Below are 15,143 nucleotides of genomic sequence, written 5' to 3'. Positions count from 1 at the left end.
CATGCAGCTGATGTTCTGGAAGGGTGCACGGGAAGGTGCGAATCCAGCCTGTCTCCCGGGCAGCACGCTGTGACCAGGTCCAGCCCCCGCCCTGACATTAAAGCTAAGATCCCTGTTGAGCTAGGGACCGATAATGCACCCCGTTCGGATGAGTCTTCCCCTGAGGCATGGCCCTGTCCCCAAGCTCGTTCACGTCCTGTCTCTGCTGGGCGTCTGTGTCCGTGTCGCACCCAGAGGTACAGAGGGCACCTCTGCCCCTGCCCTCGTCCCGCCGCACAGGCCACCGGCCGTCTAGTCTCAGAAAGAAGGTGGCTCGACATGGGGGAAAGGCTACCACGTGGGCCTGGCCAAGGCCACCCCTGCCGTGGACCCTGCGTGTGGGCGGGACAGCACCCCATCTGTGCCCCACCTCACCCGCCGGGAGACCCCGCTGGCCGCGGGCGTGGCCAGTTCCGCCCGGTGCCCGCCGGGCCCGCTGTGGCGCCCGCGACGGCTTCTCCCGCAGCTGCAGGACGGTGGTGTCGGAGGGGGCAGCGGCGGCGGCGTCCAGTCACGGGCTGGGAGTCACTAGATCGGACCCTCGTCCTCAGCTGCCGGCGCTTTGCTGGGGTTTGCAGAGTCCACCCCGCGGTCACCATGCCCGCCACTCGGCGTCACCAGGCGGTGGCCCTACAGGGCCTCGTGCAGAGCCACGCTGTGGTCCCCTGGGCTCCCTGTGGCAGCGCCTGCACTGAGCGTGCGCCGGACCCGTGACCTTTGCTGCCCCGGCGAGGTGCCCAGGTCACCGGAGCTATGCGTGGTGTGACGGGGCGTCCCACCCAGCTCCGCATCTCCCCGCGCCCCACGTTCTCGGGGGCCGGGCTGGCGTGTGGCTTCGCGCCTGCCCCGCGGCAGCCCCGCCATTAGCCGCCCGCAGGCGCTGCAGGGTTCACGAAGCGGGGGGATAATTCAGCGGCTTCTGATTTCGCGCCTTTGCCAGTCAAGCTTGCTGCCGCTTCCCTCCGGAGGCCCCGTCTCCTCCCGGGTTGGGACCCAGCGTGACTTTGCTCAAGGGAAAAGGCCACTCGGACACCGGGGTGTCACAGCCCCACCGAGGGCCGGTGGGAACGCGGACTCGGGGGTGCCTGCCGCCTCCGCCTTCCCCGCAGTGCCGTGTCCTGTAGGAGCTCTCCCTTCGTCCCCGACCGCGTCCCTGCGGTCCACGTCCCTTGGGTAGGGTCCCTCTTTCTCACCTCCCTCCCTGACGTCCCGTGTGACCCCCCGTGTGGGCACATGGACCGTGCGGACACCACCTGCTCCCTCCGTGGGTCTGAGTCCCACGTCCTGCTGGAGGAACCAGCTCCCTAACTGACAGGTACAGATGGGCGGCCCCTCACCTGCATCGCCCACCGTCCCCCTCCGCCACGGAGACGCGGCGGCAGCTCCGTGATCACGCCTGTGGCACTATTCAGGGACGTCTATTGTCCTGCAACCAGAGTGACCCCCTCCTCCTGCTGTTAATCTCTATGAACGTCTCTGTCCAAGTGCGGCCGCAGCCCCTGAAATTTATAAAATAGGGTCTCACAGGGCTTAAAACTCTAATGTCCGTGAAGCCCTCGTGTTGACGTCCCCATCGCGGGCTGGGGCCGAGCCTGGCGGTGACCGCGGACTGGGCAGGAGGACGTGGCAGGCGCCCCTCTTAGCACCTGTCCCCCCCCCGTGTGTCCAGGGCAGCTGGTTGGCGGCGAGCCCGTGGTGGCCTGACCCCTTGCCTTCCTCTGCAGCCAAGCCCTGTGTGTGACTCCCACAGGGACCGTCACCTGATGGGACATCGCAGGGGCACAGCGGCTGCGGGACCCGAGAGGGGCCTCCAGCTGCAGGCAGGCGCGTCACAGGTGCTCCTGCAGAGGGCTCCGGACACGTGGCTGCCCGCAGTGGCCGCCGGCAGCATGGTCCCCAGCGGGTTCCGGAAGGCGGATGGGCTGGGGCAGCCGAGAGGTGACCCACACTGAGGGCGGAAGGGGCCCTGGTCGGCCTGGACCGTGACAGGCGGCGGCCCACGTGGGTGTGTCCGTCCCCGGGTGCCCACGGCAGGGCTGGGCAGGACCGCGCGCGTGCGGCCCCTCACAGCGCACAGCGGAGCTTCGGGTTGAGGACGGCGCCCTGCGGCCTGGATAGGGGACAGCGGATCTGGAGCATGGGGAGCGCATCAGCCTCCTTGCGCGCTGGCCGAGCCGGGACCCCCTCGGCGGCCTGCGTGGCCGCGGACGCTTGCCGGCTCACACGGCGGCACGTGCTGCCAACATCGTTTCTGTTCGCCCGCCGGAGGACAAGACGGTTTCTGCGGTGTGCGATTTCGTCCCCTCCAGACACCTGATTTTTCCAGAGTTTTCCAGGAGGGACTCACTAGCCGGGGAAGACGGTTTGGCAGCCTTCCACAAGGCGCTCTCTGGGGCCCGGCTGGGAGGGCGGTCAGCTCCTGGCAGACCAGACCGAAGACGCCCGCCCCCTCCCCGCAAAGCACCCTCTGCTCATCCTCAGACAGAATTTGCTAAATGCAGTTCAAAGGCGATCAATACCGTGCAGGGGGGGGTTCCCCACCTTTTCCTAAACAAAACGCATTCCGGAGGATTAGTTTATTCACAGACTGCCGGGAGCGTTAATGACCCCGAGCCTCGTCTGCCCGTCACCCAGATGGCTGTTGATAAAGATTTAGCATCATGTTCTAAGTGTCAGGGCTGTCAGTGGGGCTGAACCATTTGACCAGAAGAAAAAAACGCACAGGGAGCTATTGATTACAGCTTCTCGGTGTCACTTGTTCACCAGGATTTAGGTATTGATGAGGCCGCGAGTGAAAACAAGCTTTCCCGTGGGCCGCGGGCACAGGAACAAAGGCGAGGCTAGAGAGAGCCTCGCCGGCCTCAGGATCAGGGATTCCGCTATCGACCGAAAGACCCCTTCGCGTTCTTTTCGTTGGAGACAAATCTCTGGGTTCGGAAGTTTTATAGCGTTCGAGAAAGGGTCTGTGTAAGTGATGGATTCGTGGATCGGATGAGTTAGGTCTCACAGCATGAAGATTTCAATGCCGCTGTGATACGAGCTGCTTGGTTATTGATAAAAATTACATTTTATGCAGCACAGGCTTGGGCGTGGAGGGCGCTGCTCCTTTGAAATGTCCTTCGGGCCCCAATAAATCTCAGCAGGTTTCGTTATTTTAATAGTGCAAAACCTGCCACCAAATTACAGAAACAGAAGCGGCGTTGCCCGTCTGTGGTGTAAAAACGGCGCGTGTTTGGGATGTCGCCTGTCCCCCCGCACGGCGTGCATACAGCGAAGCCTGGTCAGCAGGTGCCATTGCAGCTAATTGTGGTTTCCAGTCAGCAGCCCTGTGACCTGCACGGTTTGTGGAAAGAGACAGGTTCGTGTTACACACCTTGCTAATTTCAGAGCTTGTTCAGAGGGACGGAAAACTCAGAGTTCACTTGCGAAACCTGTTAGGTAGGAAAGTTGAATTGGTGCCTAAATGTTTGCAAGACTGAATCGAATTCAGTGCCTACCTCTTGCTCAGTCAGAAAGTTGAGTGGTGTCCTGTCTAATCCTGTCCTCACAGCAGGTGTTAGCGTGACCGCGGTGTAGCCTGAGTAAATATTTCACTCTCAAACTCCGCCGCCCCTTCCAAGACGGGGATCTAGGCCGCTGGCGGGACTTGGCAGTTACTGCTCTTCGGTCCGCGCAACTACGGCGAACAGGAAATCGACTCTCGCCCTCACCCCGCTGCCCGCGGAGACGGCGCGCGTTACCATGGCAACCCAAACGCACAGTGGGAATCGGCACGAGTGTGCGGTGCGGGGCAGTCAGAGCCCCCCTTCCAAGCCCGGGCCCCCCGGCCACACCTCGCGGGCCCCTGCGGGCTGTGCCAGGACTGGCGGGGAGCGTGAGGGCTGGACTCTGCCTCTCCTGGCCCGGAACCCTCCTTCGCCTCTAAGCGGCCGTGTGAACTTGGACGTGAGGCTGATAGTGCCTGGCCTGGGGCTTGTTGGAGGACATGACATCGTGATGTGCCCTGTCGAATGCAGACGGACTCTCCCCGGTGGCAGTGCCAACCGTCATGGCCAGGATGCGGAATGAGGCTCACACCGTCCATCAGGGGCCGGTGTGCTCGGGCACTCCAGGCGAGCGGGTTTGTGTGGCACACAGAGACAGACAGGTGCCCAGCGGCGACCCCTGAGCTCCATTCACTGCGGAGGGTCTCCGATGATAGCGGAGGCGGGAGTGGCCACCCCAGGGCACCCAGATACTGTGAGAGGACATCCTGGGCATGTGTGGTCAGCCACTTCCGAGACTCTCACCTGACCGGTGGCTGGCCGCTGTCTGGGTCGCTGTCCTTGGAGGTGGAGCATGGAGGCAGGGGTGCAGACTTCCTCTCTGGGCTGCGGCCAGGGGACGGGTAACGAGGAGACAGGCGTTGGAGCCCCAGAGTCCCTCCCCCATAGGAGCCTGCCACGAACGGCCATGTCGTCACACTGTGGGACACAGGGGCGGACAGCGGATGTGGTGCGCCTTTCCCTGTGGTGTCTGCGGAGGGTCAGCACCCCTCCTCCCACCCCGGTCCCCCGTCTCTAGAGATGGCCCTGTTCCTGTGCTCGTGCTCACCGGTGGTGACATTCATCGTGGAGCAGCCACCGTGATGTTTGCACAGTGATGAGGCCTGTCAGCGCAGCACGTCATGACGGAATGACTCAGCCGTGAGGCTGTCTCCCCGGCCTCACGGGCAGACCATTTTCTCAGGAGCAGTTTGAAGTCTGCAGAGACCCCGCTGCACCCCCTTCCAGAAGCCCCCCAGGAGCAGCTCTGCCCATGCTCTGCGAACTGCTTGCTGGGATCTCCAGGCAGTCGCCCCGCGATCCCCGGAGCCCCTGCAGGCGGGGCACGCACTGCCCCTGGCGTGTGGCCACCGGCTGCCCGGGGGAGAGGCCCACCTCCCAAGACGACTCCACGCCCTGCGGCTTCAAGGGACCGTAAATTATGCCCTTTCTCCTCCTGCCATGTCCTGAGCCCACTGAGAAGTGGACAGAGGGCTTCGAGGTGTTAAGGCCTTCAGGACGATAAAGTGGCATGGCAGAGGTGGCGTAGCCGTGGCAGGCTTCCAGGACTTCGTGCTGGGGTGAGAGCGGCCTGTGCTGGCGCCAGCCCCAGCTGGGGCGGGCGCCGACCATGTCTCAAGCCCTTGGGGTGGGGGGCACAGCACGCTGTCTGAGGGGGTGGCTGGCGCCTGTGAGAGGGGTCATTGGAATTGCTGGCTGACCTGTCACTGCCTCGGGGGTGGGGACAGCAGCAGCAGCCACTCAGGTGGGGAGGAAGGAAGCTGGAGCTTCTCAGACGTCCTGAGAATCCAGAGCTGGAGGAGAGGACTCAGAAATCCCAGGGCACGGTGGTGTGGCACGTGTCAGCAAGCCTTTCCTGCGAAGGGCCAGAGTATATATTTTAGATTTTGCCAAGGCGGCCACCGGCTGGCTGCACCAGGGGGTCTCTGTGCCCACAAACCTGGATTTACTTCTCAGCGGCGTGTGAGAACTTCACACACCGCCCATTATCTGGAAACGTAACTGTAAGTCTTGTAAGTACACGTCTGAGGTCACTGACCAGATGAACCTTTCTCTTCCCAAATCTCGGTGCAGAGGGGTTGCCGGAAGAGCCTTCTCCGCACGGTCACCTTTGCGCATGGTGTCCCGGGGGACTCACTGACACAGCTGCCTGGGGACCTGTCCCCAGCCCCTCGCCAGTGCCTGCGCGCGGTCGAGCCGGCATGGCGGGCCCTGGTCCGTGTGCTCGGCCTCCGGTGCCGCGCACAGACTGACAGTGGCCCTCACTGTCCTGCAGGTCCCCATCCTCGTCCCCTGTCATCGAGTGGTCTGCAGCAGCGGAGCCGTGGGCAACTACTCCGGAGGGCCGGCCGTGAAGGAGTGGCTTCTGACCCATGAAGGCAGCCTGGCGGGCGGGCTGGCCCGTGTGGGCCGAAGTTGAGTGCGTGAGGTTGGAGTGAGTACGTGAGTGACACGTAGATGGAACCACCGTCGGAAGTGGCCGTGTGGTCACGTTATAATAAAAGAGCCAGCGTGTCCTGCGGCGTGTGTGTCTTCATTTTTCCGTCTGCGACAGCGAGCTCAGGAGGCCGGCCGCCGTGCACACGCTTCTTCCCGCTTGCACACGCTTTGTCCCGTCTCGCACACGCTTTGTCCCGTCTCGCACACGCTTTGTCCCGCTCGCGTTAGGGTTCATCCCTGACGTCTGTTCGCACAGGGTGGAGGGTGGGGGGGCTGGAAATGCGAGGGCGGCGCCCGCTCTGGGACGCGGCAGCTGGTGCCCAGGGCACAACTGGCTGCCTGGGACCCAGAACCAGCTGGGTCCAGAGCCAGCTACAGCCGCCAGGGCCTCGGGCCGCAGCCCCGGAGGGTGTTCCCGCCGTCCGGTCCTCCTGGCGGTCGGAGCGGCTGGAGGCCTTGCTGAGGGAGGCGGGTGGCCGCGGGGCGCTGCTGCGGAGGGCTCCGTGAATGCCGGAGGAGCAGGCGCGAGACGCGTCCCTTCCGACCTGTGTCCACGGAGCAGGAGGCAGCGGCTCGCCGAGGAGAGCTGGGAGGTGGACGCCCTTCGGGTGCGGTCCAAGGGGCAGGCGTTTCTCCTGGCCTTGGTGCACTCTGGACAGAGGGTGACGAGGGTCCCTGGCCTCCCCACTTAGCACCCCAAGGTTGAGCCTAGAGGTCAGGGGTCACACACGAAGCTGGGTCGCTCATGTTGCCGGTGGCAATGGGGAGCATCTCCATCATCCGCTGCGCTCCGCGGTGTGCTCTGTCGTGGTCACATTGTCGTCTCGGCTTCACGATGGACTGCAGGGCAGGGGGCAAACGCGTAGCTACGCGTGCGGGGAGATGGAACAGATTTACTCCGTGACACATGGAGTCGACACGCGACGCCCAGCCGTGCGGCAGGAAGCTGCGTGTCCGTCGCGGGCTCCTGTGACAGTGTAAACCTCAGTAGAGACGCTCAAGTGGTTTGTATGCGTCACCAGGAACCGAGATGAGGGCACAGCCATGTGACGCGCACGGTCTGGGTGTGTTCTGTGCTTCACGTGACAACACCAACAGGGGACGGGGCGTGAACTTCAGACTGTCCTCACCAACTTACGACCTGTTACATCCTTTCCTTACTCAGCCAGATTAATTCTAGATTTTCTTTCTTCTAAAGCGAAATGAGTCACCCATCTTCTGTCCTTCTCGGGGCTCAGGTCCGAGGCAGCGGTGCCATGTTCCTGCAGTGGCTGCACGGACGCCCAGCCTGGGGACAGACCCCGAGCCTGACGGGCACCACCCGCACCACGCAGCCCGCATGAGCTGGGGAGTGGGGGGTCTTTGCATCTGGGGGTCGCAAAGGTGGTCGTGCTCCAAGCTCACCAGGGAAAGCTTCGCTCCAGTCACCGGTGGCCACTGCAGTCGTCCCTGCCCTGGTTCCCGCAGGCGGCTCGCCCTCAGCCGTGCGGGTCTCCCGAATGTGCTGCGCTAGGCTGTCTCGAGACCCCAGGCTCTGCTCTGCTTGAGGACGGAGCCCTCGGATGGGCTCTGTGACAGTCCCACAGAGCACGTTGTGCCATCGGGGCTGCCGGCAGATCAGCAGGCCTGTCGGTGACACTGTCAGACCCTGACGATACTCCAGATGCCCCAAACTGCCACACGCTCTGCTCACAGGCCACCTCCCGGGCCAGGAGAGTGTGGGCCTCTCACGCAGGAGCCCTGCTCCGTGATCACCAGGTCCCAGCAGACTCTGAAGGATCCAGGCTCAGCGGCCACTCACATGTAGCCGCATGCAGCCATCAGAGCCATCTGAGGTGACCTTGCCACTCCGATGGCCCAGCACCGGCTGTCTGGGCCGTGGCCTCGCTGCAATACACGCCCGCACCTGCGTTCCATCTCCCGGGTGCCTCGGCCCTGTCAGAGCCGGCTTGACACACGCCCTGAGGTTCCCGCCAACAGAGGCGGCGGCCGGGCTCACGCACCGTGGCCGTGTACTGCTCCAAGGACAAGCTCCGCAGAGGGACATGAAAAGCCAACGCGGGTGGCCTGGAGCCGCCTCCGCAGCTCAGGCTGCAGCAGGGCGGATGAAAATCAAGAGGAACAGGAAAGACACAGAGAAGTACAACAGCTGTTTCCAGACGAGGGGGCTGTGGACACGAAGTCCCCGGCCCTGGTCACCCTGCCCTCCAGCGCTGGGAGCTTTGAACGCTGACACGGGGACCGTGGGCGGCGTGAGCGCTGGCTGCACCGCACCCCTCTCTTCCCCATTTCCAGACGCCCGGGTGATGAAAGATGCAGAAATAACATCTTTTTCCAGAACCACGCTTAGACTGAACCAGGCCCTGGGCCACGCGGGAGGCTATTTTCCACAGGGTCGTTGTGTTCCGGTCCCCTGTCCCCGTGAGGTGCCAGTAACCCCCCATCCCCATCCTCGGTGTCCTGTGGCCGCGTCCCGTGGTGGAGCCACAGTGCGAGCCTCGCTTGCAGAAGAAGACGGGCTGTCCAGACACGGGGCACCTGGACACGCCGAGGCCCAGCGAGGTGTGGGGGCCCCGGAGGCCGGAGGGCCCGGCAGCATCTGGAGACGGGGGGCCGGGTGCGTTTCCAAGGAAGCGAGCCACCTCACCTGTTCATGACGCACCTGGGTGTGGAGCGCGTGGCCACTTCCTGCCCCGCAGGATGGCTGCTCGGCGACCTCGTGCGACTTGGCCATCGGCCGGGTAGGCGCTGCGGGCGTCGGCCCGGACCCGGCTTTGGTGCCGCCTTCCTGGTCTGCGCCCCCCACCGTCTGCCGCTCCGTCTCCTCTTCCGCGTGGCCGAGTGCCCCCAGCGCAGGCGCTGACGGGGAGACTGTCGCTTTTGCCACTTGGCCGTTTGTGAACGGAAGCTTTTTCTCCCAGACGTCACCTCCTGGGCAGCTGCAGCGTGAGGGTGGCCCCGGGCGAGGACGACGCTTACCGACGTGGGCCGCGTGCGGGACGAGCAGGCTCCCCCGGCGTGTCCCGTCCCCTCGCCCAGCACCGCGTGGCCCGCCCTGGCCCCTGGCACACCAGCGGCGGTGACCCCTGACCCCAGGCCGCAGCACCCGCTCAAACCTCTGCCCCCCTGAAACAGGCGGCATGTCAGTCACCTCAGAGCCGGCGAAAGACCTTCGTGCTGTTCCGGTTTCCAGCTGCGCACGGGAAGATTCCGAAGCGATAAATAAATGGCCTAATGTGGGACACAGGGAGAAAAGATTATTTTTATTTCGCGCACAAGATTTTCCCGGAAGGCCGATCCTAAGCCGGGCGCTCCCTGCGGGCTCCCGCGTGTCCTTTGCGTGTTTCCTGCCACCGTCCTGGCGGAGAGGTCGCGGACAGAGGCACGCGGAGGTCCTCGGGCGACGGGGGGTTAACTGCTTGTCCGCCTTCAGCCTTACGGCACTTTTTCCTTTCTCGTTCATGGGCATTTGATTGAAAGTTTGTGTTTAGGAAGCTGAAGGTCACATCAATTTTTCCTGTTATCAGTTTGAAAGACAGGGTTTTAAGTGAGCTCTGCCAAGAACCCTGTCTGTCTGTCTGTCTGTCTGACGGGATGGGGGTGGCAGTTGAAAGCGAGGCCAGGAGCTGGAGAAACTGCAGGTCCCGGCGCGTCCCTAAGTGACTGAGGGCAGCCGCCCAGAGTCCCCGGACCCCGTGGCTCCAGCCGACGACAGATGGAGAGCGTCTGGCCTCCGTCACCGGGTCGGCTCCGACAGGACCCTGGCGGGCGGGGTGGGTGAGAACCTGAGCATAGACGGTGGGGCCGAGATGCACGTGGGCCCCAGCCCAGCCTGAGGGCACCACTGAAACGATGCTGTCAGCCTTTAAACAGCGCCTCGTTCATGTTTCCTTGATTGAGAAAAGCCACAGGAAAAAGGCCACAGGGGCCGTAGGTAAGGTCATCCCAAACACCGGCCCTGGTGCCATGGGTCTGAGCGCCATCCTGGGTGACTGAGGGGGCTCGGTGGTGGCCGGTTCGTGGACATAGGTGGTGGGACTCTCGGGTAGCGGGAGTCACTGTGGTCTGAGGCTGCAGGACAGGAACTGCCAAGCGGTCACTGTCGTGAGCTCCGATGTGGGTGCAGGAGCACAGGGAGTCTGCTGCTGCAGGACAGAAGTGACCGCTGGGCCCAGGTGACCCCCGTGGTCCCACCCGCGCTCCTGGGGGCTCTTCCGCTGTATGCAGACCTTTGACAGTGTGCCAGGCCGGGCGGGGGCTCTGTCCCCCCACTTCCCTCGACAATGTGCCAGGCTGGGCGGGGGCTCTGTCCCCCTCCTTCCCTTGTTTCTCAGGCCACCTCCCCACACACACCCAGACATATCGCAAGTCTGCCTGTCACTTAGTGTTTCTGTTTGGCACCCAAACGCAAATAGTATGTTTGCTTCCAGATTGGTTTGTTGACGTAAATTAAGAAAAACCCAGCTGGAGAAGATATCAGTGTCCAAACATTAAGCAACACGTGATATCACGCAAAAAGTGTTGCTTTTGCCTGTTTTGATTGCCATAGCTACGAGGAGAAGGGGCCGCAGGCGGGAGACTTGGCAGGCAGCGTGGGGCGGGGGTGTGGTGTCTTCCAGCAGGCAGACTCGGCCCCGGGCCCCGGGTGACAGCTCTGCGCTAGGAGGCATCCCGGCCACCCCCCAGGCCTCTGAGGGGCCTGCACAGGGGAGGGGTCTTATCCCAGGGGAAGGGAAGAAAACAGCCTCAGATTCAGCCAGACCTGGGTTCAAATGGCCCTCAGACATGGGACCCACCCTCTCAGACCTCAGCTCCCCCACATGTCAATGGGCCGGCGGGGCCTCAGACATTGCTGCCAGCACCACGGACACTCCCGTGTCCCACCCCCGACCCCTCACCTGAGACGAGGACAGCTCAGAGCACCCCTTCCAAGAAGGAGAGGCCAGCTCTGGGGACCCAGCTCTGGGGACCCAGCTCAGGGACAGTCGGAGTGGCAGCCCGCACAGAGCAGAGTAGGCAGTGACGGCCGTGCTCACTGTTCCCCGTGACCCACCTGGGCGCCCGCTGTGCCCAGCGCTGTCCGTCAGCGGGGGGCGCCTCCCGCCTTGGGCCCTGCGGACAGGGGAGGCTGCGTCGCTGCACCCAGCTCATCACGTTTCATGTCGGTCTTTGCTGATGTGTCTTTTGTGGGGATAAAGTGACCCCTCGTAGTTAAAACTTCCGCTGTAACGGGGAGCTGTCAGCTTCCTGGCTCACGCCCACGCGTCCCCCAGCGGCTCACTGTGGCTTCGTGCCAGCCGACGCGTGCGGCCCGCGCGGAGAGGCCTGGCGCCTTCTCCCTCTGTGGTCCCGCAGCCGGGGACAGGGCCAGGCGGAAGTGCCTAGCCCGGCCGGAGGCGGGCACGTCCCGTGGCGATGTCGTAACAGTGGGGACGGGGCACCTCGGAGCGGCCGACGGCATCGGGGTGTCCCCAGGCATGTAGAGACGTCTGGGAACCCTCCCGGGCCCATGCAGAGGGAGAGAGGAATGGCGGCAGCATCTCTCCGTGACGTGCGTGTGAAGACACGTGACTGGCCGCGGGCGTTTGTCACGCGAAACGTGGCATCAGTCTGGCTGCCATCAGCGAGGGGCTGGCAAAGCCCATTAAAGCCGAGCGGTGGAATGTCACGCGTCCCACCCGCCTGGGTGTGTCCCCCGGAGAGACGCCTGTCCCTGTGTGGCAGTACGGGGCAGGAGGTGGCCCCAAACGTCAGACTGAAGGTATGTGTCTGCCCCGAATGGAGGAGCCTGGCGAGACGTCCGCTGCCACCTTCCGAGGGCACGTGTGTTATTTCTGGGCAGACGGAGGAGGAGGGGCGCTGGTCTCCATATTTTAATGAGAAAACTCTGTCAGGGAGAAGGGGTGGCATCTGTGTGACCCCCCCACGGTTCTGTGGGCGCCCGTCTCCATGACCCTTGGTCTCCGAGAATGTCCAGACCTGTAAATTGACACTCACACGAGGGATTCGGCCACACGCGGCCGGTCGGTCTGGGCCCCGGTGGGGGTTCCGGCTGGCGGGGGCCCTTGCTACTGAAGCTCCCCATAGGGAGGGGGCGGTGCCCCAGGGGGCTCACGGGAAAGTACGTGTGAATGTTTGTTTATTTTCATAGGAAGAATCACAGGGTCCGGGGAGAAGTGACAGGTGAAGTGCCGAGCCCAGCTGGGCCACGCCTGCTCCAGGGCCAGCGTCGGTTCTGACGAGATTTCGTAAATTGCTGTTCTTAGCCAGTGTCCAGAGTGCGGACTCAACAGGAGCGTGAGATGACGCCCCCGGCGGCGGGACAGCCTCTGCCACGCGCTTTCGTGATGTCAATGACCCGTGGCATGAAATCGGGACAGCAGACGGGGCCGCAGAGTCCTCAAGAAGAGGCCTTGGTCCCGCAGCCACCTCGCAGGGCACGCGTCAGAGGTCCAGACCCTGGTGGGAGAGGCCGGGGCGCGGGGGGCAGGCGCCTCCGGCCTGCATGGGCTCCGGGCACGTGCTTTGCAGTTACTCCTCCTCTGCCCCGTCCGCTCGCGGCCACGCCTCTGCCGCTGCTTTTCTCATGAACAGAGATGCGGCCAGAGCAGAGGCCGAGGCCACCACCGCAGGGCCTTCCGTGCCGTGGGCACCCCGCTGCTGCAGGCTGAGCGACCACACCCCCAGCTCTGGGTGACAGCAGAGAGAAGCAGCCTGTGCAGTGGGCAGCACAGTGCCCGGCAGGCTGTGGGCGAGATGGCAGCAGCTTAAAGGTAAAGGAACATTCAGTTTAAAAGTTTGTAGTTGCGTCAGAATGAGCTGCATATAATTTAATGACACGATCAGGTTCCTCGTGACACGGAGTGATTTTAATCTGCAGCAGCACCGAGGAACGCGGAGTGTGGCAGGCACCTGGCCGTCGCCTGGCCCCTCCCTTCCTCTCTCCATGAGAAGGGAGGGCGTTTCGAATGCCCCTCCGACATTCCGCTTGTGCCACAGGGTCCCAGCCCGGGTGGGGTGGGACTTCGGCTCCCTGTGACCCAGAGAGAAGCAGGCCGCCTGCCACCCCGCAGCGGGCACGTGGGAATGCATCTGCATTTATTTCCAGGGCTGACTGAATCCTCCAGGGGCAGATTCTGAGTGACCCAGCTCCAAAACACTCACTTCTGGGCCTGCACGTGACTGCAGCCAAGGGCCTGAGCTGGCCCGCCGTGCAGCGCTCGGGCGTGTGACGTGGGAGGCAGCCAGCTCCCGCTCGCGCTCCATCCCAGGGCACGTCACGCGAGCTGAGAACACGCGTTCGCGTAAAGCTGCCTTTTCTTCAAGGTGTCGAGTGACACGTCTGAGTATTATAACACCAAGAGGTAAGTAGCTGTCGGTACTTTTCCATGTAAACATCTGACTTCTGCGCCAGGAAGCAATGGGACAGGTATTCTGTAGTTTCTAGCAAATTGGTCTCAGATGTAGGTGAATAGATTTCATCAAGCGAAGTGTGGGAGCTGCCGTGTGCTGGCCGGAGCCTGCCGGGCGCTGCGGGTCCATTCAGCGCTGGCCACAGACCGGCTCCTCCCTCCGCCCCCTCCGCCTCCAGCACGGTGCCTCGGCCTTCGGCACAGGGCCTTCAGCTTGACCGTCGGGTGATGCTGGTGGTGCTGGCTCTGACCCTCTGGCTGCTGTGGCCCCTGGCCTCCGCGCGGGAGGACAGCGCCCTGCCTGAGCTGTCATCAGAAGCCCTCCGGCCGGGAAGCTTTGTCCCACCGTGCTGGGAGAGGCAGCGGACGGCTTGGGGAGAGGGCCGGGGTCAGAGCCCAGTGCATCGCCCTCGGGGTCGCGTCGTGCTGCGTGAGCCGTACGGCCCGCCCACACCTTCGTTTCTGCGGTGGGCTCGGGGGGCCCCCGGGAGGAGCGTTCCAACCCACGCAGCTTCGCACACGGCCTCATTTGGGGAAAAAGGTCTTTGCAGAGTGACGAAGTGGAAAATCTTGAGATGACCCTAGATTCTCCTAGTGGGCTTTAAATCTAATGACAGGCGTCCTTTCTAAGGGACACAAAAGGAGAGATGGGGACACGGGAGCCAGGGAAAGAGGCAGAGGTTGGAGTGACAGGACCACAGGCCAAGGGGCACCCGGGGTCTCGGGCTCCAGCACGGCCTTTCAGCCGAGGGGGACAGCGGGTGGTCCAACAAACGCAATCAGGACACCTGGCCAAGCAACGTGAAAACATAATTCCCAAAACGTCAGCGACCTAAACATTTTTGAATTATTTTTGTTACTGCATCAGAGGAGGTGTCTCAGAACATAGCTCAGAGCTATAAGGAAAGCGTCGACTCATTGGTCTACACGAAATTGTCCGAAAGAAAAGACACGTGCTTCCCTGCGAGAAAGCGCCGGCAACGTGTAAAGCACTGAGGTTCTGTCCATAATATGTAAAAAGTGTCTGCAAATCAATAAGAAAAACTACCCGAAAGACAGAATGTGGAATAGAGACCGGTTCATAGGAGACTGCAGAGGGGCGGACGGAGGCCTCCGGGAACCGAAGGCACCGAGGTCGTCGACGGGGTCACGCGGGCCGACGCCACCTCAGCAGCGATCAGAGTCGCAGAGTAAAACGTGACGGAGCATCTTACTGTCATCTAGGGCGAAAACGTCAGGAATTTGTCGTTCTTTGCCTGCAGCGTAGAGAGAAGGGCACACACACTGTTGGTAGGGCCGTTGGCACGTGTTCGGAGGGCGGGTCTTTGATACTAAAAACGCGAAATGCCTACACCATTGGACCAAACAGTTCTACTTTTAGGAAGTAGTCCAGAGCCTCGTGCACATGTGGGGCCGTAGTTACACGGTATCCGTGGCACCGCTGCCTGTTGGAGCCACAAACGAGCAACTGTGTAAGTGCGCCATCAGCAGGGTCTGCCGAATAAATCAGGGCACGTCCCCACGGTCAGACAGCCCCGCTGTGAAATGGTGGTGTGAGTCCGTATAGATCCGCGTGGAAAGACGGTCAGGACCCACTGCTGAGTGACGGCGGCCTGTGACCAAACATCAGGCTGATGGGTGGTCTTTTATAACATAGATTTTTAGTGGTGCACACCAGTGCCAAGTCGTGGAAGAGAATCCATCAAGG

The 15,143-nt window shown here is 62.7% G+C and overlaps 1 protein-coding gene across 3 annotated transcripts in view; it reads left to right on the top strand.

Moving 5' to 3' along the window:
• MGMT (O-6-methylguanine-DNA methyltransferase) overlaps positions 1-6,106 on the top strand; it is a 193,530-nt gene extending 187,424 nt beyond the window's left edge. For all 3 annotated transcript variants that reach the window (XM_039835991.1, XM_039835989.1, XM_039835990.1), the window contains one exon: positions 5,860-6,106. In XM_039835991.1, the coding sequence (XP_039691925.1) occupies positions 5,860-6,003 (144 nt within the window). In that variant the 3' untranslated portion in view covers positions 6,004-6,106. The remainder of the gene's footprint in view (positions 1-5,859) is intronic.
• Positions 6,107-15,143: the final 9,037 nt, after the last annotated feature.

This window comes from Pteropus medius, unplaced genomic scaffold, assembly GCF_902729225.1.
Source record: "Pteropus medius unplaced genomic scaffold, Ma_sr-lr_union100, whole genome shotgun sequence".
NCBI classification, from domain to species: Eukaryota; Metazoa; Chordata; class Mammalia; order Chiroptera; family Pteropodidae; genus Pteropus; species Pteropus medius.
The sequence above is the reverse complement of the archived record's forward strand: the minus strand, read 5'-3'. Positions and strand labels throughout refer to the sequence as shown.